General features: G+C 49.3%; 1 protein-coding gene across 16 annotated transcripts in view; it reads right to left on the bottom strand.

Annotated features, from left to right (window-relative positions):
* Cacna1a (calcium voltage-gated channel subunit alpha1 A) overlaps positions 1-21,741 on the bottom strand; it is a 300,508-nt gene that overhangs the window by 267,400 nt on the left and 11,367 nt on the right. For all 16 annotated transcript variants that reach the window (XM_036186919.1, XM_036186915.1, XM_036186917.1 and 13 more), the window contains exon 2: positions 16,364-16,664. In XM_036186919.1, the coding sequence (XP_036042812.1) occupies positions 16,364-16,629 (266 nt within the window). In that variant the 5' untranslated portion in view covers positions 16,630-16,664. The remainder of the gene's footprint in view (positions 1-16,363; positions 16,665-21,741) is intronic.

Genomic DNA, 21,741 nt, shown 5'->3' with positions numbered 1-21,741 from the left:
GTGTGGTGCCAGACACACCCCAGCACTCTGGAGACACAGCATGAGGCTAGCCTTGGCTACATAGCCAAGCCTCTCAAAATAAACAAAACCAACAGTGAGTATGGGGTTTCCTCTGGATCATAAAAAAAGCCTTAAGTAAGAGCAGTGGAAAGTGCCTGCTGCATGAGCGTAAGGACCCGAGTTAGAGCCCCGGAGCCCACACAGAAAACAGCTAGGCGTGGAAGCACATGCTTGTGTCCAGCACTGGGAGCAGAGACAGGCAGATTCCCGGACTCACTAGCAAGCCAGCCTAGCCTACCTGGCAAGCTCCAGGCTGACAAGAAGCCCTGCCTCAAAAATAAGGAATCTGAGCAACAATAGCTGGGCCTCCACACACGTGTGCACACACATGCACACACGTCCACACACAACAGAAAGAAGAAAGGAAAGGGGAGGGAGGGAGGAGAGAGCAGAAGTCATTGATTTATTCAGTGCATCAATTTTCAGTGTGAACTTGGGAGATGCTGGCCATGATAATGACTTTGACTCTCCCGATAGTGCATCTCACTGCTCCACTCTGCATGACTATTTATCAATTCAAGTAAAGTTAAAACTGTTTTCACTGAATATCCAAGTGACTAATGAACAGCATTGCTCCCATCCTACCTAGGGTCACATAACTGTGACAGTCACTTAGCCCTACACATGTGTAGATTCTACACCTGCACATTCAATCAACTGAGGTCTGAACATATTTGAGGAAAAACTGCGTCTATGCTGAACATATAGAAGCCCCTGTTATGAGGGTATTTTCCACACCGTAAACACAGCTACCTGCGGAATTACTAAGCTGTTTAGAGATGACGTGAGGTACACTATGCCATTTTACAGAAGGACTTGCTCACTTTAGCAGACCTTGGTATTCACAGGGGTCCTGGAACTGTGCGTCTGGGGATCCCAGAGTGTGACTTCACTGTCTAGAGTGGCCTTGAGTATTCATTAGCTCACTGTATCCTGACATCACAATTTCACAGATGAGGAGAAAGAGCCTGGGAGGCTCCAGAGAAACCAATGGAGTCCGGAATTGGAACCAGGAGTGGGGTGTGGCCAAGCAAATGTGAATACAAAGCTGGTGAGAACTGAGATCTGAACTTGATGTTGTATGCTGTGGTTCCTGAATCCAAGGCATACCACCCTTTCCCTCGGTTTCCCCAAGCTCTATCTCTTGGCCCCCTTTGCCTTTCCTCTGATTCGTTTTTTAAAGATTTGTTCTTATTTTTACATTTTTAAATATTTATTTATTTTCTATATATGGGTATTTTGGCTGCATGGTAAGTCTGTGTACTGCATGCACACTTTGTGCCCACAGAGTCCAGCAGAGGGCATGAGATCTCTGGAACTTAAGTTACAGATGGTTGTGAGCCACCATGTGGATTCTGGAAGCTCAACCCAGGTCTTCGACAGACCCCTGTTTTATGTTTTTAATTGTATGTGTCTCTGTTGGGGTATGCCCAAAAATGTCAGAGGCTCTTGAATATTACAGGGACCCAGAAGAGAGGCTACCAACAGTGAGACTTATTTTCAGGAAAAGAATCTAAGTACAACATTCTCTTAGTCCATCTACTTTATTCCTCTGGGATAAAATCCTGTCTACACAGCTACAGTTCTGTTCTCGTGCCTAGCTCCTTTCTTGCCTGATTTCTCTCTACATTTATCTGCTGTCCCCTCTAAGTTCTATCTTAATTCTCTCATCTTAGATCATCTACCCCATCTAGGTTCTTCTCATCTCATTCCTACTCATCTCGTTCTTCCCCATCTGGCTGTTCCTCATCTTCCATCTCGTCTTCCTAGTTCTCCAGTCAAAATCTTCAAACTCCTCCCCCAGCCTCTGAGGTTTACAGTTACATACCCATGCAATAGTATGGCTCTTTTTTTTAAACCCAAAGGGGAGTGGTAACTAAGGAGGTTAACTGAGAGCTAATGGTTGGTTAGAATACCAAGAAGGGAATTTGTGTGCTCCATCTACATTCCTAGAAGTGGTTCGGTAAGAAGTTAGGAGTCTATAATGTTAGTAAGGCTGTATAAGAAAGGAGGGTCTCAGCTTAAACAGCACACGAAATGAAGCTGTCCGCCTGACCTACGAGACAGGCATTGTTTCTATGAGGGTGTTACCTTAGTCAGGAGATTGTTCGGCCTTGGATGTTTGATAGGTGTTATAGATAAATACACTGTTTGGAGTTCTTGGAATCACACATAGCATACAAGAAAATCATTGTAGGAACCAGCCTATATATAAGCTAAAATATCACCAAGACTTCTTAAGCCATGGCTTGACCTTTGGGAAAAAGTAGTAGCTTTTGTGACAGTAGCTGAATTCCATTACATTTTTCTGCGATTTGCAGCAAGAAGCCAAAGGTATCGGATCCCCTGGAGTCTGGAGTCACCGGCGGTTGTAAGCCGCCTGACATGGGTGCTGGGAACCGAAATCCGGGTCCTCTGCAGACGCAGTGGATACCGTCTACCTCTGAGCCCTCTCTCCAACTTGTTATAATTATGTTTTAGTTTTGCAACAGCTCTAGGATTTCAAACACTTAACATGATTACTTTCCTTCTGTCTGGTATGATCATCTAAAATCCATCCAGAGCAGCAGCCCCTTGCCTTCCCTGGACTGTAGAGGACTCATGGCCCAAAACATGATCAGAATCATCCATAGCCTGGTGTGGATCCCACCTGCCCAGCCTTCTACTCCAGCTGCACCCTGTCACTTGAAGCTCAGTGAGTCTGGGGTGAGGACACTTAGTGGGTCTGGGATGGGGACATTTAATGTGTCTAAGATGGAGACATGGGCTCTAAGCAGATTTGGCATCATTTTCTGGAAAGGGGTTGAGCATCTGTGGCTAGGCCCCTCCCCTGTGGGTGCCTGCAGATGGCATGACCTCTAGAACGTGGATTGTCTGGAAGCATCTCGGACCATCCAGGAGCAGCAAGAGACCCGGATGCCTGGGGGAGCTTCCTCCCGAGTAAGCAATTGTTCTTTACTAGCTTAGATGGAACCACCTCAATATTTGAACATTCAGCTGTGCCATTATGTGCTCACTGGATACACAGAGAGGAAATCACTGACTCCAAGGAGTAAGAACCAGAACCGGAATCAAGCTGGAACGACTGTGTTCACTTAGGAAGCACTAGTGATGCTTTGCTTTTGATGTGTTTGTGTCGATGTGTGTTTTCACCCCAAAGTCGATTTGTAACTTCCATACTGCAAATAAAAGCAGATGTGCCTCAGATGAGCGTCAAGTAAGGAAGAGAGCAAGGCACTGTAATGTGGGTTCAAATGACCTGGCAATATCCCAGCAGTAGGACCCATGCCAGTAAAGCTCCATCCCCCGGTTGCCGTATAGCTGAGTGAGCATGTTCCCAGCCCATCGCGGGGATGAATCTAGATAAGGCTCTACCAGTTTCTCTTCCAGTACTGGGCATCAGAGCAAAGGCACAGGAAGGACTTTGCAGGCAGAGGGAGCAGCAAGCCAAAAGGCCTTGAAGGCAAAAGCACTTAAGGCAGGAGCCAGGCATAATGACACCTGAGGTTCAGGGCTAGCCTGGGCTAAAGAGATGGCTCAGCTTTTGAAAGCGTTAGCTACTATCCCAGAGGAACCTGACCTTGGTTCCAGTACCCGGTCAGGCTCATGACTGCCTGAAACTATAGCTCCAAGGAAATCTAATGCCTTTCTCTGGCTTCTGAACACACACACACACACACACACACACACACACACACGCACGCACGTGTGTGCGCGCACACACACACACACACAGAGAGAGAGAGAGAGAGAGAGAGAGAGAGAGAGAGAGAGAAACAAAATCATTTTTAGAAATAAAAGAAGATTCTGGCTGTAGCTTGATGGTAGAGAGCCTGGTTGTCACGTGCAAGGTACTGAGTTCCATCCCCCAAAGCATAGGAAACAAAACCCTAAAACACATCAAAACGTGAGGCGCAAAAGGTAGAGTGGCGGTGTTTGACCCAGGGGAGGGTAGCGATGGTGAAAGCACACCCAGAGACAGAGTCAGGGTCCATCTGAGTGACGCCATCCGAGTGACGCCATCCAAGAACCTGCAGCGGCCAGAGTGGGGAGTCACGTGCATCACTCCAACACAGGGGAGGGAGACTGAGGCAGAAGGGTTGTGGATTCTAAGCCTGTCTGAGCAACATAGTCTGTGTTAACAGAAACAGCAGCAACCAAAAACAAACCAAACAAACAAAAATACAGATCCTCCTATGTGCACAAGTCACCAGCCAGTAAGTGTGACAGGGGCTGGGAAAAGGACTCGGGTGGTAAAGTCCTCACCACGCCAGCGTGAGGACCTGGGGACTCGGTAGTGGGGTCCTGAGCTGATGCTTTTCTTTTCACTCACAGCCCTGGGATTTGAAGACAGGCAGATCCCTAGGGATCGCTGGCCAGCCAGCCTCACTCATCAGCAAGCTCTAGGCCAATCAGACAGCCTGTCTCAAAACCTAAGTGAGAGGTGTTGAAAGCTTAGACTCAGCCTGTGCTGGTGGCAAGAGGCTGGCGGGGAAGAACAGGACAGCCTCAAGCTCACAGACCCCACGAAGAGGAAGGGATAGCTCTGGCTGTTGGGGACTGGAAACCCGAGGCACAACTGAATCCTACATCAAAGTCCTATAGGATCAGGAGGGCGACTTCAGGCACATGGGCTCACAAGACACTCAGGAGCCAGCAGCTAGCTCAGAGAGCCTGCCAGACACTGTGGGAGGGGCAGGCACCCCAGAGCCTCTGCAGACCGTCCTCTGTGGTTTGAAGCCAAGGCCAGAATTCAAAGGACAAAAAGAGGGTCTCTCTGCCCTGCAAGCCAGCCAGCTGCACTGGAAAAGCAGAGCCCTGGGACCAGACCTATTTCTTTTTAATATCAACTAGGCTAGAATTGCTCAACCTGCCTTACTCTTAACCAAAAAAAAAAAAAAAAAAAAAAGTGCTCTGATTCCCAGCTCCCAGCTCCTTTCTAAAGGCTTCGGTTTGGTCAGGTCCCTTTCCTTGTGGAGACAGGGCCCTGAGACCCCATCCTCTCTGCCTTGCCATGGAAAGACCTGACACGGAGTGCCTGAAAGCTTGCACTGTTAGGGAAGCCGTAGGCTGCAGAAAGGAATCAGTGCAGAAAGTGTTCACCTTCCAAGTGTGAGGACCTGAACTTCATCCCAGAAACCATGGAAAAAAGCCAGGCTTCTTACACCCATGTAACCTTAGCTCGAGGGAAGTAGAGTCAGAAAAATCCCTGGGGCTTGCTGACCAGCCAGCTTAGCCTAACTGAAGAGCCTCAGGTCCCAGCAAGAGACCTTGTGTTGAAAACCAGAGCAGACGCCAGCCATGGTGATACACACCTTCAATCTCAACACTCAGGAGGTAGAAGCAGGCGGATCTCTGTGAGTTCCAGGCCAGCCTGTCTACAGAGTGAGTTCCAGGTTAGTCAGGGCTACAAAGAGAGACCTTTGCTAACAAACAAAAACAGTGGAGGGCTCCTGAAGAACGACACTTGTGACTGACCTCTGACCTCTGACCTCTGGCCTCCCCACACATGCTTATATGTGTGCATATGCACCTGCACACACAAACGTGTGCACACCCAAACATGTATACACCCCCACACAAAAGGAAATGTTTGCCACCCAGAGCTGGATGCTATCTCCACTTTACAGACAAGGAAACACCGGGCAGAGAGGGAGAGGCCTCCCCGGGTCAGGGTCAGCAAGTGGTAGACCTGGGATTCAAACTCTGCACATGCTAGGCAAGAGCCCTGACGCTAAGCCACAGTCCCAATCCCTCCCAATTGATCTTTCAGATCTTCTGTTTCCTATTATTGTGTGTGGGTGCTCTCACACCTGAGCCACAACCTGCACATGGGGACCAGAAGGTAACTGCGGAACCGAGTGTTTCCTGGCACATTTACATGGGTTCCAGGAGGTGAACACAGCCCTCCAGACTGCAGAAAGCCCCTCTACCCACTGGGTCGTCTTCCTGCAACCGATCTTTACCAGACTCGTACATTTAAAAAGAACTGACGTTTTGTGTGCGGATTGGTAACAGTCTGGCGAGAACTGGCGTTTTGAGGGCACTGCCGCCGGTGTCTCAGAACCCTGCTCCCTACAGGCGGGAAGCGGAAAGCCAGAAGGTGCGGACGGGCGGAGCTAGATTTTAGGCTTCTGGGGCCAGCACCTGCTCAGCTTGTGGACCACAGCGCCATCTGGTGATCTACCGCAGAGCTGGAAGCCGGCGGTTCTAAGCCACCAGTCAGCAAACCCGGTTCCCAAAAGGCCATGGGAGCCAGAAAGTCCGTTGCAAAGATGCTTCCTTCTTCTGTTGTGAGACAAAATTAGCCTCAAATGTTCCCAGAAGCAGGGAAACCATGTCCCAGGAGAACACTAAGGAGAGATCTGAGGAGACGGCTCTGGCAGTAAAGTGCTTGACATGCAAGCTTAATGACCCGACTTCTATCCCCAGAGCCCACATAAAACGCCAGGTGTGGTGTGATCTAGGCGCTGGGCTAAACCCACAAGACAGAGTCAGCGCCTCGCTAAGAGCGGACCCTGCACCCGTAACTCTAGCAGAAGATAGGGCGCCCTCTTCTGGCCACACTGGAGAAGGACGCCTAAGGTTAACCTCCGGCTCAAACCACACCTGCACGGTGTGTATGCACACCTGCCCGCCCTCATACGCACCTGCACACACACAGTTTTATGGGTCTGTCTGTGATTGTCCAGGAAACATCCATAAAGCCCATTAAAAAGCGGAACTGGTGAGTGTGGGGCTAGAAATTGTGTATCACTAGATACAGCAATTTGAAGCTGATTGCTTAACGCCTGGTCCCCAGCTGGAGGAGCTATTGAGATGGACCTGGATCGTGGTAGCACTCACCCACTCATGAGTTAATGAATTGGTGAATCCAGGTTGAATTAATGGAGCCTGCTTGGGGGTAGCAGGCCACTGGAGGTAAATTTTTCAAGTGTCCCAGGCCACTTCCTGTTATGACTTGGACCTGAGATGTGCCCCAAAGGCCATTGCTGAAGCGCATGCATGGTGCTATTCAGAAGTAGTGGAACCTTGGAGGGATGGGGCCCAGTGGGAGAAAGTGAGTCACAGCGGCCTGGACCCCAACAAAGATTTAGAACCCTGATCCCTCTCTCCTTCCAGCCTTGAGGTGAGATGCTCTGCTCCACCACACACGACATGTCTCATCATAAACACACAGCCCAGAAACTTGTCAGCATGGACTGCAACCTTGGAAGCTGTGAGTCTGCAGCTCCAGTTAATAATTTCATCTGAAAATAGCTAAAAGAAGGAATTTCACATAGTCTCACCCCATAGTGTACCCACAGTGATGGATAGGATGACTCCTTTCTCGGTGAGCTTGGGGAGACGCAGGCTTCCAAGTGTGGCTCTCGTGGCTACCACAGACTTCATTCGAGAGTGCAAGTCAGCCGCACATTCTTGAGGGGCTGGGATGGAGCCTCAGGGGAGCTAGGCAAGCTCTCTATCACTCCTATACCCAGTCCATCAATGTAACTTTAAGAAAAGGGGTGTGGGAGGAGGCTGTGGAGAGACGGCTCAGTGGTTAAGAGCTCTGGCTGCTCTTCCAGAGGACCTGGAGTCAATTTCCACCACCCACATGGCAGCTCACAACCATCGCTAACTCTAGACCTACAGACTCTGAGGCCCTCCTCTGGCCTCCAAGGGTTCTGAATGCACATGGCACACAGACATGCACATAAAATAAATTATTTTAAAAGTTTTTAAAAAATTGATCAATGCTTGAAAAAAAAGCTCATAGATATGGAAGGTCGATTATTTTCAAGATTCTATTTCTGTTCTAATTTCACGTAAAACTAAGAAATCAGTGAAGTGGGTGGAGCTTGGTGGGCTGTGTGTATAATCCCAGCACTCTGGGGGCAGAGACAGGAAGATCAAAGGCTCGAGATCAGCCTGGGCTACACAGTGAGACTCTGACAAAGTGATAGGAAGACAGAAGGATAAAACCAGGTGTGGTGGAGCACGTGTGCAGCCCCAGCACTGTGGGTCCTGAGCAGGAGGGTCACTCCGAGTGCCAGAGCAGCCTGGGCTGCAGGCTGAGACCCTGTCTCAGAAGGAAGGAAGGAAGGAAGGAAGGAAGGAAGGAAGGAAGGAAGGAAGGACGGAAGGAAGGGAGGGAGGGAGAGAGGGAGAGAGGGAGGGAGGGAGGGAGGGAGGGAGGGAGGGAGGGAGGGCGGCTCTTAACTCTACAATCCTTAGGGTAACTTATCCTAAGCCCCTTGGCTCTGCTGAATCCCCATTTTGTCTCACTGTGCTGTCTGTCTGTCTCACTGTGCTGTCTGTCTGTCTGTCTCACTGTGCTGTCTGTCTGTCTGTCTCACCATGCTGTCTTGCTCTGCTTCACTCTCAGGTCCTTCTTCAGCACCTGCTGGCGCCAGTCACAGCCTCGCTGTCAGGGGAACCAGTGGTGGAAAGAAAGCTGAGCATCCTTGCAGGACACTATAGGTAGGACCAAGACATGAGGCAGTCAAGGTGACGCCCTGCTTGAACCTGTGGAAATGGGCTGACGAGTGATGGCTGATCCCAGACAGGACGCTTGAAGAGACGTTTCCTTGGCAAGCAGAAAGGACCACTGAAAGAATACTCCATCCATCCTGAGATGCAGCAAAACAGCACCATCTACCTTGATTGCTAGCAAAGGGTGGCCAGAACTGACAGTCTGAGGAAGAAGACATTGCCCAGGGGACTCCTCAAATGACTAACCTTGCTCCTTGGGCGAAGGTGGGGAGCTCCAGCCACAGGACCACAGAAGCAGCTCAGATAACCCAAGACACATACTGTAGGACCCATGGGGCTGTCTTCCTCTTCCCCTCCCCTCCCCTCCTCTCCTCTTCTTTCCGCTCTTTCTTTCCGTCTCCCTAATTCCCTTCTTGCCTCGCCTTTTCTCTCCCCTCCTTTCTTTAAAAAAAAATTGAAAAAAAAATAATACTGCTATGAACATGTTTGAGGCAGGTGGATCTCTGTGAGTTCAAGGCCAGCCTGGGCTACAGAGTGAGTTCCAGGACAGGCTCCAAAGCTACACAGAGAAACCCTGTCTCGAAAAACCAACCCCCGCCCCCCCCAAAATCGATTTTATTTGTGTGCACATGCACATATGCTTGTGTATGCATATATGTGCACAAGTGTGTGTATGTGCAAACACATATGTGTGTATTGATGCCTGTGGGGACCAGAAGAGTGTGTTATAGTTCTTTTGGAGCTGGAGTTACAGGTCTTTATGGGCGCCCTGAGGGGGATGCTGATTTCTGAACCTCTGTCCTTATGATTAGGAAGCAACTGTTTTTAACCACTGAGCCATCTCTCCAGCCTGCCTCCTTCCACCCTTTATCTCTTTTCTTTTAGGGAAAGGTTTGGTTTTGTTTTGTTTTAGACAGGGTTCACACAGCCCAAGAGGCCTTCAACTTTCTGTGTAGCCAAGGGTGACCTTGAACCCCGGCCTCTGCACCAACAGTGCTGGGATTACAGGCCTGCATCACCGCACTTGGGTTTCTGTGGTGCTGCGGTGGAGCCCAGGACCTAGTGCTTCTCTACAGAGACACGGCGCCTGTCTTTGTTTTGTTTTGTCTTGTTTTTCCTTCTCTGAAACAGGCTGGCCTGAAGTTCGCTGTGTACTTGAAGATGCTCTTGAGTGCCTGGTCCTCCCGTCTCAACTCCCGGGTGTTGGGACAGCAGGAGTGTGCTGCCATGCCCAGCTGAGGAGCATAGGAAGCAGAGAGAGGGCTTACACAACAGAAAAGATTAGCAAACCCCCAAATCCTAGCAATTCCGCCTCATAATATAAACTCCAAAGAACCGAAAGCAGGACCTCAGAGGGACATTTGTGGATGCCGCCATGGGGACAGGGGCCCAACTTCATCCAGGTGGGCAACAACCTCTGGGGGAAAGGTGATGGTGCTGGAGTCCTTTGCCTGTTCAGCAGTGTACTCTGTGTCCTCCTCCATTACAAAAGTGGAATCAATAAACAAACATAACACAGAGCCCCCTCGCTCTGAGAGGTCAGTGTTTTGAAATAAAGGAGAGAGAGCGCCAGGAAAGCTGAAGGTTGACCAGACACAAGGGCTGTGAGCATTGTGACTGATGTGGTCAGTGTGATAGTACTGAAAAAAAAAAAAAAAAAAGATTGTTGCTTTAGAGAGGTAGACTGGGGATTATAAAGCCAGCGAAGGGCTGAGATTTGCTCCAAAAATCCTCAAAAACTAAGAAAGAGAAGTGTGGCTTTGTGGCAGGAACCTGGAGATCCCAGCAACTATTAAATGTGATCATGGACTGGTGGGATTGAGTAACTTCTAGAACGTGTACAGAATGAAAACATACAGAGCAGCATCCTAAGGGAAAGTAGACTCCACAGCAGGGGATGGCTGCAGAAGAATTTAGAGCCAGTATCTTGTTCCAGTTGCCATAAGAGCTCTGAGAAGATTTCATAGGGAACGGTGGATCTCAGCTCCCTGTTCATAAGGGCAGATCATCACTGTGGCAGCCAGAGCCTAGGGCAGCAGCTCACACTGTGCCCAGTGAAGAGCACAGGGATGGATAGGGCATCACTCACACTGTGCCCATGAAGAACACAGGGATGGATTGATGTGTGTGTGCAGGCATTCAGTCTGCTTTTTCCATTTTATACCATTTGGGGTCCCATGAAGAATCAAGAAAGGGTACCACCTGTTATGGGTCACAAAACCAACATAATCCCCCAGAGGCCCTTTTCCTGGTGCCTTTGGATTCTGTCAAGTTGATAGTTAACACTAACCCTCACAGGTCAGCCTGGAATCCTCAAGTTCTGGCAAAGACTGGAGGGTCACAAGTGTGATGCCAGCATGTACTGTACATACATCAAGATTCACCTCCAGCTGTAACTCAGCACTTAGGAAGCAGATACAAGTAGTCTGTAAGTTTGAGACTAGCTTGGTCTACCTAGCAGGTTCTGGGCCAGGCAGGGCTACATAGAAAGACCCTGTCTCAAAAACAAAAAAAAAGTAAACAAGATGTCTTGAAAATATATGATTTCAAAATATTATATATTTTTATTGATGTCTCCATTTTCATTTTTATATAATGATAAGTTTTAGCAAAACATATGTATAAATAAATAAAAGTAAATATGATTGGGTATGTCAAAAATTGTCTTCATGACAGGGATAGAAAGGTGTAGCAGAAGAACACCTAATTATAATCCCCTGGTGAGGGGCTGGGAGTGTGGCTCAGTGGTAGACACCCTGCCTAGAATCCCCCAGTAAGGGGCTGGGATGTGGCTCAGTGGTATAGCACCTGCCTAGAATCCCCCAGTAAGGGGCTGGGGTGTGGTGATGTGGATATCGCTTTGTATAAATAAAATGCTGATTGGCCAGTAGCCAGGCAGGAAGTATAGGTGGGACAAGAGAGAAGAGAATTCTGGAAGGTGGAAGCTGGGGTGGGATAGACACTGCCAGCCGCCGCCATGACAAGGAAGATGTGAGGTACCAGTAAGCCATGAGCCACATGGCAAAGTATAGATTAATAGAAATGGGCTAAATGTAAGAGTAAGAGCTAGACAATGGTAGGCCTGAGCTAATGACCAAACAGTTTAAATAATATAAGTATCTGTGTGTTTATTTTATACGTGGGCTGTTTAACAGGGCTTGGCGGGGGCTGGAGAGAAGGTCTCCAACTACAAATGGCGCCCAACATGTTGGCTAGAGTTTCCACCTAAAACCTGAGAAAAAAGATTCTAAAACGGAGCTAAAAACAGCTTCCTAGTTGTCTCTCTCAAGTTAGCGGCAGCCTGCCGGTTTGAGCTACTGTGGCGGGTTCCTGGCGTGTGCATCTGACCTGCAGTGTGGCGGGAATGAGGAGTCTACAAGCGGCGCTTTACTCTGCTGCATGGTGGATTTAGCCTTTGCTAGTTTTTAAAAAAAAAAAAGGTTTCTGGGCTATGCACTGCTTTGATAGAATTGCTTCTGATAGTTGATGGTACACATGGCTCCAGACCCAGAGCTGGCAGTAAACTGTACCACCGCCATGTTGGGAAGCAGAGGTGGGCGGAGCCAGCAGCCACACGGGCATTTCAGTCTTACAAAGATGGATATTACACACAGAATCTGGTTTGTGTTGTCTTTGGGATTTTTAACTACAAAAAAAAAGATTTGATCATAAAAGCTGTTAAATTAAACAAATATGTAAATTTTAAAGGTACCTTGACTTCAAAATTTGGATATAAGGATATGTTGCTTTGGAAAAGAGTCTCTGCTTTTGTTTCCACAGAAAGCCAGGGGCTGTGGATTTGTTCCAGATTAAGATACATCAAGTTTGATCAGCCAAGACCACCTGAAAGGTCTCCGATGACACCATGGCCCAGATGATCCAACATCCAGAATGCTTTCAAGGCAACTGGCTCAGAGGTTCACCCTCACGGACTACTCCATAATCCTAAAATTTTCTTTATGTCCCCATAAAATATAGCGCCCCCCTCCAGCAGGAAGTAGTAAGAAAAACTGTGCCCAATTTCCCAAAATTATCAAGCTGGCTTTGGAGATGGAATTAGCTCACTCCTTCTCTAAACCCAGACATATTGCTAAAAGAAAAGGTTAAGAGATTTTTGTGTCCCAAATCAGAAGAGCCCTTTGGTGTGGGACAGAAAAAAAAACAATATTTTTATTTAAAGCAGGTTGATTATAAATGTGATCTCTTTCTAAAGAAGAAAAGGGGATATGATATAGATATAATAGGAAAAAAGAGTAGATTAAGAAATATACTTCTAAAGAGCAACAACTTGTTTAAAATGTTTTACATTGGTATAGATTTTAGTCTATCGATACAAACTTAAAGTTAATTTTGTTATACTGTGTGTATTTTTCTACTCTTGTTTAAGGTATTATGTTTATATAGCTCATTTTAAATTGAAATGGATAATTAAAAATAGATTAATAATTGGTCATCTATGATAATCATACTCGTAGCCATGTTAGTTAAGTCTTCTAGGTATACATAGAGATATTTCAGATAGATAGGTAATCTTCAAATACTTCAAAGACCTACAGAATATGGCATTTAAAATATTTTTAAAATTTAGACTTTCTGGACAATGAGACATGTCTGCTCCTGGCAACACCGATTTACTTCAGAGAGGAGGATAGGCATTGAAGACACTTCATATCTTATCTTCACGTTGGCAAAAATAGCCATTTGGGCAAGAAACTGTTCTTGCCTGGACTGCTAGATGGACTGGACATGCAGGACCCATAGAAAGGTGACCACTAAACTTTGCTTGACAAAATGGTCCTTCAGGTTCCTGCTTCGCAGAGGAAACTGCCAGACATTCTACAGGACACTGAGAGAAGTGACCGAGAGACTCTAGCCCTGTGGGCTGAAGACAAATGCCCCAACTTTACAAAGGAACATTAGGTGACTGTCCAGGCTGCCAGCTGTCTCTGTCTACCCTGCAAGACTCCTGAAAGTTGCTTGCATCCTTCTCCCAGTTCTCAGGTAATATTATATCCTTCTGAGGTCTTTGATGTAGTTGGAGACTAGATAGGTATAATTTTCCTTAATTATGACAAAAGATAAGTTAGATATGAAACCCTAGACTCATGAATATAGGATAGATAGAATATTTTGTTTAATTTTGCCAAAACAAATAGACTAGATATTGTAACTGTAATTCTTGCTTGATAATTGTTTTGTTATATGTAATTTTACTATGTAAAAGTTAAAACATTCCTTTAAAAAAAAAAAAAGAAAAGGGGAAGTGATGTAGATATCGCTTTGTATAAATAAAATGCTGATTGGCCAGTAGCCAGGCAGGAAGTATAGGCGGGACAAGAGAGAAGAGAATTCTGGGAGGTGGAAGGCTGGGTGGGAGAGACACTGCCAGCTGCCACCATGACAAGGAAGATGTGAGGTACCAGTAAGCCATGAGCCATGTGGCAAAGTATAGATTAATAAAAATGGGCTAAATGTAAGAGTAAGAGCTAGACAATGGTAGGTCTGAGCTAATGACCAAACAGTTTAAATAATATAAGTGTCTGTGTGTTTATTTTATAAGTGGGTTGTTGGACTAACAGGGCTTGGCGGGGGCTGGAGAGAAGCTCTCCAACTACAGTGTGGCTTAGTGATAAAGCCCCTACCTAGAATCCCCCAGTGAGGGGCTAGGAGTATGGCTCAGTGGTAGAGTACCTGCCTAGAATCTCCCAGTGAGGGGCTGGAGTGTGGCTCAGTGGTGGAGCCCCTGCCTAGAATCCCCCAGTGAAGGGCTGGGGTGTGGCTCAGTGGTAGAGCCCCTGCCTAGAATCTCCCAGTGAGGGGCTGGGGTGTGGCTCACTGGTAGGGCACCTACCTAGAATCCCCCAGTGAGGGGCTGGGATGTGGCTCAGTGATAGAGCACCTGCCTAGAATCCCCCAGTGAGGGACAGGGGTGTGGCTCAGTGGTAGAGCACCTGCCTAGAATCCCCCAGTGAGGGGCTGGGGTGTGGCTCAGTGGTAAAGTTCCTGCCTAGAATCCCCCAGTGAGGGGCTGGGGTGTGGCTCAGTGATTCAATCCCTGTCTGGAATGCCACAGTGGTCGGGTACAGGGGATCAACAGTAAAGTCTACCAGCCATGGCCACACAGAAAGGGCTCACACTGAACGCAGCCCAGGCTGGGCAGAGCCTGCACAGGGAGGTCAGAAGAGCTGGGCCAGGTCGGGCTCACAGCAGCTGTGTGAGCATTCACTCCCTCACTACAGAAATCCTTTTCCTTGAGCAACAGCGGCTTTCAGCTCTTTAAACCAATGGCTCAGCGGGGTAAGGCATTTGCTTCTAAACCTCAGCCCAATCCCCAGAAGCCACACCGTGGAAGACAAGAACCGTCTCCAGCAAGGTGCCCTCTGACCTTCACATGTGTGCCACGGCCCACCCCTCTCCATATGCGCACAAAGTAAACTAAAATGCAATAAAATACTAAAAACACAAAACAAAAACCCAACACTTTCCTGCCCCTAAAAACAAAACAAACAAACAAAAACTCCTTTGCAGCAAGTCTGCAGGAATACTCAAAGTCTCATTGATTCTGAGAAAACCAAGCAAAGGAGGGTGTGGGTGGGGAGGGCTGAGGAAGGAGGAGAAGGGGAGCAGACCTGGCGAGGCACTGTGGGGGCACTTAGGAAAGGATGGATGGATGGGTTGGTGGTGGATTGAGGAGAGCATGGACTGAACAGTGGTGTTTGTGTGGACGAGGGAGAGGAAAGTACATGGGAAGATACATGAATGGAACGACTGACGCATGGGTAGACGATGCTGAGTGAGCAGATGGACACATGGACTGGAAGAAAGATGGTTAATGGTAACATCCAAGAAGTCTGTTTGTTGCCGCCTGCAGGTGCTCAGACCTGCCACCAGGTGTCGCCATAATCTCAAGAACCGCATCAGGCAGGCACTCAGCCAGGACGCTTCCCACCAGCCCACCGCACATGGTCAGACCCTCCTTGCGTTTGTTCATGTCCATCAGCCCCCACTGGCTTCACCCACTACCCCAGTCTCCTGCAGCAACAGAAGAAAACAGTGATGGCCACAGACAGGCCGGCCGGCCACACGCTGAGCCTCTCCGGGACAGGCAAAGTGTGGAGACAGAGGGACCCCTTAAGGCCTGAGCTGATTCCTGGTGGTCACATCACAGCCATCGTTATCAGCCCACGAACCCACCCCAGCTTTACACCTTTGGGGAAAAACGTTCTTACTAAGCCCTAGCAATGCACCTGGAAAGCAGTGGCCTAGGGGTGGCTTGCTGTGGAGCATTTCTATAGAGCGCTTGGCATCGACAATCTCAGCGCGGCAGGCTTCCCCAACCGCTGGAGGAGCTTGGGAAGAGGTTTCCAGTCCCAAGCACCAGGTAGCTGCCCTCCTCACACACACCCCGTCCCAACCCCCGACCCACTTAGGGGATGGCAAACCAAGTCAGGAAGCCACCACATTCTCCCAGCCCCAGCTAGACCCCAACTCCGCCTCCGGCACGAACGTGTACCCCTGGCTCTGGAACCCGCAGTGAGAGCCGACGCAGGGGGCTCCTTCCAGAAGGCAGCATTTCTCAGCCTCCCCCCCACCCCCCAGCAAGTGCATTTGTCCCTCTCTGCCAGCCTTTCTGGCTGCACTGAGCACAGGGGGCCTGGGTCCTTCACAAAGCTGGCTCAGGGAACTCAAGGCACCCCTTAGGCCGAGTGTTGATCAACTCTCAAGGGAGAACCCCACAGCTCATCAGCACATTCTGTACCCTGAAGCTTGCGGGCTTGACTCGGCCTGACCCACGAGCCCCCGCGCAGCCTGCCCCGCGCATACTCACTCCCATTCTTTCCTTCTGGCCTGAGGGGTGCTGTGCATTTTGTGCGCCTGGTGAGCCAAGATGACATCCCGGTGGTCCACCACGCCACCACGCCGTTTCAGCGTTGGCCCCTCGAGGCTGCCACTCATCTGCTGTGTCCACGAGACGTGCAGGGGCCTGGGTGAGCTTGCCAGAGTGTAGCCCGCACCTGGGCGCCTTGGGCGGTGCAGGCCATCATGAGTGAGTGTGGAAAGCATGGGCTCAGAGCCCCAGGAGGCCCTCGGCATCCATGGGCCTCGCTCAGAAATCCCAGGAGAGGAAACTGGAGGGAGAAAGCAGACAGGGAGAGCAGAGTGAGAAGAGCCAAGAGGGAAGCCAGGGCCACGCGAGCAGGTGGACAGCAGAGGCCACTCCACCCTGCGCCCGGAAGTTCAGCACCCCAGGCCCGGCTTCGAGGATTGAGTATTCCCTTGGCAACTGGTGGGCAGGAAAGATTCTTCCAGCAGTTGCCGGGCAACACAGGCCACGGGGTGAAAGGGCGCAAGGGTGTGGCTGATGCTGAGCCGTAGGACCGCCTGGCTCCAGATGCCAGGCAGACTGGGGTTGGGTGGGGTAGGGGTGCTTTCCCGCATCTAAATATTCTCTTCTGCGGAATGGCTCCTCTAGAGGCCCGACTCTCTGTGCTCTGGGTCTGTATCCTGTGAACACCAGACACCTAATGGCAAGTTCAAGTTCAAATGTACTAGGCTAGACGTCCAGTCCTCCTCTGCTTCCTATGTGGTATAGAGAGCGCAGGGAGCCTGTCAGTTAGTTTTGTTTTGTTTTGTCTCATTTTATAAAATTGTTGTCTTTGTATGTTCATGTGTATGCAGTGTACATGACTCATGGGTATGTGTGCACGCGTGTGGAGGCCAGAGGTCCACCTTAGGCATCTTTCGGCAGGGGTCATCCACCCTAGCTTTTGTGGCAAGGTCTCTCACTGGCCTGAAGGTGAGTTGGCTAGGCTGCTAGCCAGTGAGCCCAGGGGAACAGCCTGTCTTGCTCCCCAACCCTCCCACCCCACCCCCAACCCCTCCGGCCCCAAGCAGTGTGACTCTACTGTGGCCCACCATGCCTGGCCTCAGGTCCTAACCTACTAAGCTATCCCCCAGCCCTGCATTTTTTCCTACTGTTGTTATTTAAATTTATTTATGTATTTATTTGGTATAATGTGTGTGGGTGAGCCACACACGGTCCATTTGTGCAGGTCAGAGGACAACCATGGAAATCAGTTCTCCCCTTCCATCACTGGGTTCCAGAAACTGAATTCAGGCTACCAGACCTTTACCCACCGAGCCACCCTGTACATTTCAGTTTTATTTATTTTTATGTGCATGAGTGTTTTCCCATGCAGTCTGTGCATGTGTGTACAATGCCCTTCAAGGTAAGAAGACAGTGTTGGATGCCCTGAAATTGGAGTTACAGCCAATTGTTAACTGTGTGAGTGTTGTGTGAACTCCGGTCCTCTGCAGGATCAGCCAGTGCCTTTAGCCACAGCCCCTATATTGCTATTTTTTGAGGCAGAGTCTCCCCATGCTGCCAAGACTAGGCTGGAACTCACAATCCTCCACCTTAGCCTGGACAGTGAGGGCTTAGAGGTGTGCACACCAGGCCAGCTCTTCTATCTAGTTACTTATTCACTCACTTTATTTTATTTGTTTGTAGTATGGGGGTGGAGTCAGGACCTCCTGCACACCAGGCAAGTGCTCTGCCCTCAGCTTTTTTTAACTTTTTATTTTGCCAAGATGATCGCAGAACTTTACTCTTGTAGCTCAGGCTAGCCCCAAACTGGTGAGCCTCCTGCCTCGGCCTCTTGAGTAGCTGGATGACAGACAGGCCTTTGCTGTCAGACCTGTCCTTTTTTATTTGATTCTTAAAATGACACACAGTCTCACACATCTTTTAGGGCATGAGGCGGAGCTCCGACATCATACACACCTGGTGTCTCTTCACTGCAGGAGGCAGCACATCAACCACCTGTTAAAGTCACCATTTCTTGAGCTGAAACACCCCAGCCCTCCCCTCCAGGTGCTTGAGGAGCACAGCTCAAGGCTGAGGAGGATGAAAGCAAGGTGCCTCACACATGTAAGCCCAACCTGCAGGAGGCTGAGGCAGGAGAATGGAGGACTTAATGGCAGTCTGGGCTGCATGAAGGCTCGTTCTGAAAACACGTGTCCTTTTCATTTCAACCATAGTTCAGCCTCTGTTCGGAAAGAGAAAAGTGATGGACTCTTCTGCTCCCACACACAGCAGTTGGGTTCTCAAAACCAGAGGAACCCAGAGTCTTGGCATCTTTTCTGTCGCTCATTTATTCACTCAACAAACACCGAGTGAGCGGTTCTGTGCTGGGTGCTGGGGATGTGGCCGTGGATAAGCAGATAAGTGTCCCTTCCCATGCAGAGAAGACATCCTAGTGAGAAGGGAACAGATGGGGGACAGATAAGCCGGGAGCAGAAGAGGGTATGGAGAGAAGCAACGGGAACTGAGTGTGTCTGGGCTGCTGTCAGTAAGACCAGCTGTCCATTGGCACCGGGACCCCAGAGACCCCAAATCCTAGAGAGGCTGAGTCCCCTAAGGGAAAAAGCATAGATTTTCAGAGAACAGGGAGTCTAGTCCTACAGACTTCAGAGTCTCTCTAGGTGACCTGGGACACAGTGGGGATGTGTGAGTGTGACCTGGGACACAGTGGGGATGTGAGTGTGTCCTGGGACACAGTGGGGATGTGTGAGTGTGACCTGGGACACAGTGGGGATGTGTGAGTGTGACCTGGGACACAGTGGGGATGTGTGAGTGTGACCTGGGACACAGTGGGGATGTGTGAGTGTGACCTGGGACACAGTGGGGATGTGTGAGTGTGGCTCACACACTGTTGTTTGGGAATAAGGACAAGAACAGAGGTGTGTGTTCAGTACAGACGCACCGTGGAGATCCAGAGCTCCATCCATCCACGAGGGCCACTGTGCACCCTGGCCTGTGTTGAAGCTGCTGGCCCTTATACATTGTGACGGGAGTGCATAGCACCAGTGTGGGGAGGGGGTCTGTTGTTTGAGACACGATCTCACCCTCTTGCCCAAGCTGGCCTCTGGCCTGCAGCGATCTTCCTGGGTGCTAGGATTACAAATGTGTGCTACTTTGGCTGGCTTTATGTGGGGCTAGGGGTTGAGCATGCCTTGTGTATACTAGGCAAGCTCTATACCAAATTGAACTACATCCCCTGCTCATGAATTACCTATTTAAAAAGCCCTTTCTCTACATGCAGCCACGTTTGAAGGTACTTGGGATTAGACTTGAATATAATAATTTCAGACAGCACTCAATTTAGCCTTTATAAAGAGTTGACAGGATGTGTTGCGTGAGCCAGTTATGTGTTAAATGAAGCCCAGAGAAGGTCGCTATGGAGGTAACCACCAAGCAGGAACCTGAAGTAATGCAGGAATCATCAGGTATTTGAATGAAAGGTTTTCTGACCACCCAGATCAGCATGTGCAAAGGCCCTGAGACAGGACTATGTGGGGCTTGCTCAAAGACCAAGCAGGAGGCCCGTGAGAATGTGGCTGAGTACAGAGGGCATGAGAGCAGATGATGCTGAGCAGATCCCTCAGGGCGTCGTGGACCACGGGGAAGACTTCTTTAGTTCTCAGAGTGATGCGGTCCACGATGTTTGAAGTCTACCCCTTTCTTGTGGCGTCTTTTTGAACCCGCCTGAGCTTCTCAGAACCAGCCAGAAACAATACGAGTGAGCGCAATTAGGAAGCTTCTCACACAACACTCCAGCATCTATGTGTGTTCCGTACAAATGCAGAGGGTAAGGCAGCCCCAGACGGCAAGGCCTCGATCCTTGCCGTCCCTGTTCTTAAGCTCTGTCATTCTAGCATGACCAGTGCAGGAACCCTCCAATCTCTTGTCCAATCCTGGAACCTGTGGAGTCTAATAGCTCCTTCCTTCCTGTGCCTTCACACTTCACTCCCCTGCCCCTGCGACCTCATTCTAGACTGGAAGCTTCTTAGAAGACTTTGGTGTTTGAGCCAAAACACTTTCCCACTGTCCGGGGGTGTGGGGGTGCGGGGGGGGAGGTTCTATGCCTTTACTAATCAGCAGCTGTTTTACAGACATGTAAGTGAGCATGTGAGGTGGGGGCATGGGTCTGTCCCACTGCCCCCTGCTATGATGTTGCAGTCCACTGGCAGGACTGTCTGTCCCTCCTAATTAACCTTTCTGCACCCATACAAAAGGAAGACTCTCACAGGTGCAGTGTGCTGTGGATTATTTATCTATTCCTAAGCTAAAACCGAAAAGACCATGAGCTGGGGGCGTGGCTTAGCTGCAGAGGGCCTGCCTAGAATCCCCCAGTGAGGGGCTAGGGACTGGCTCAGAGGTAGAGCCCTTACCTAGCATGTGCAAGGTTCCAGCTCCAGCAAACAGGGCAGGGCAAAGAGCAGACAGGATAAATAGGACATTCTTCAGTTTTCCTAGGAACAAGTACGCCCTAGAGAACTCACCAGGCATCCTTCAAGCCCTCACTTGGCATCTGGACCCTTCTTCAGGAGGAAAGAGACATGGTATATCCGGAAGGTCAGCCACCCATCTTTACCCAGAACATAACAACCGGCTTTAGGCTCTGTATGTTTTCAGCTTCTGAGCTGAAGAATCAGCACAGGACATGATACAAATGCTGTCCCTCAGTGTCCCCGGCTTCCCGAACCCATGTGATCAGAATGACAGGCACTCAAGTCCTTGCTACAAAGCCCTCGTCCTGCATTCTGATATCAAGGGCATGCCGATAGCTGCGAGTGTGCACTGTGTTAGGGAAGAGTGTGAAAAGACAAAAGCATGTACATAGCCACCACAGATGCCATTTAAATGGAAATGCGTGGCGCCAGGAGAGACAGGACAGCAGCTGAGAGTGTTTGCTGAGAGTGTTTGCTGCTCTTCCCAGCACCTATGCAGGAATGGCGGTTGCCTGTAACTCTAGCTCCAGGACCTCTTCTAAACTTAGCAGACATCTGCACTCACATATGTTCATATTCACCATGCCCCGCCACACACACAAATACATAATTTAAGGTAATAAAACAAATCTTTAAAAAGACTAAAAAATAATGAGATGGGGGAGGGGCACCACATGTAGTCAAAGCTAGCCTTGAACTCACTATGTAGTTAGGAAATGGCAACGAATTCCTGATCCTCCTGCCTCCACTCCCAAGTGATGGGATTAAAAGCCGGTTCCAAAACACTCGGTTTATATTGTACTGGGGATGGAACCTAGCACTCTGCCTCAAGACACAACCAAGCCTTTTAAAAACATTTTTAGTCCATGATTGGTTGGTTCCAAAGACATGGGAACTGCCAGCAAGGAGGGT

The sequence above is a fragment of the Onychomys torridus genome, chromosome 5 (genome assembly GCF_903995425.1).
Source record: "Onychomys torridus chromosome 5, mOncTor1.1, whole genome shotgun sequence".
NCBI lineage: Eukaryota > Metazoa > Chordata > Mammalia > Rodentia > Cricetidae > Onychomys > Onychomys torridus.
The sequence above is the reverse complement of the archived record's forward strand: the minus strand, read 5'-3'. Positions and strand labels throughout refer to the sequence as shown.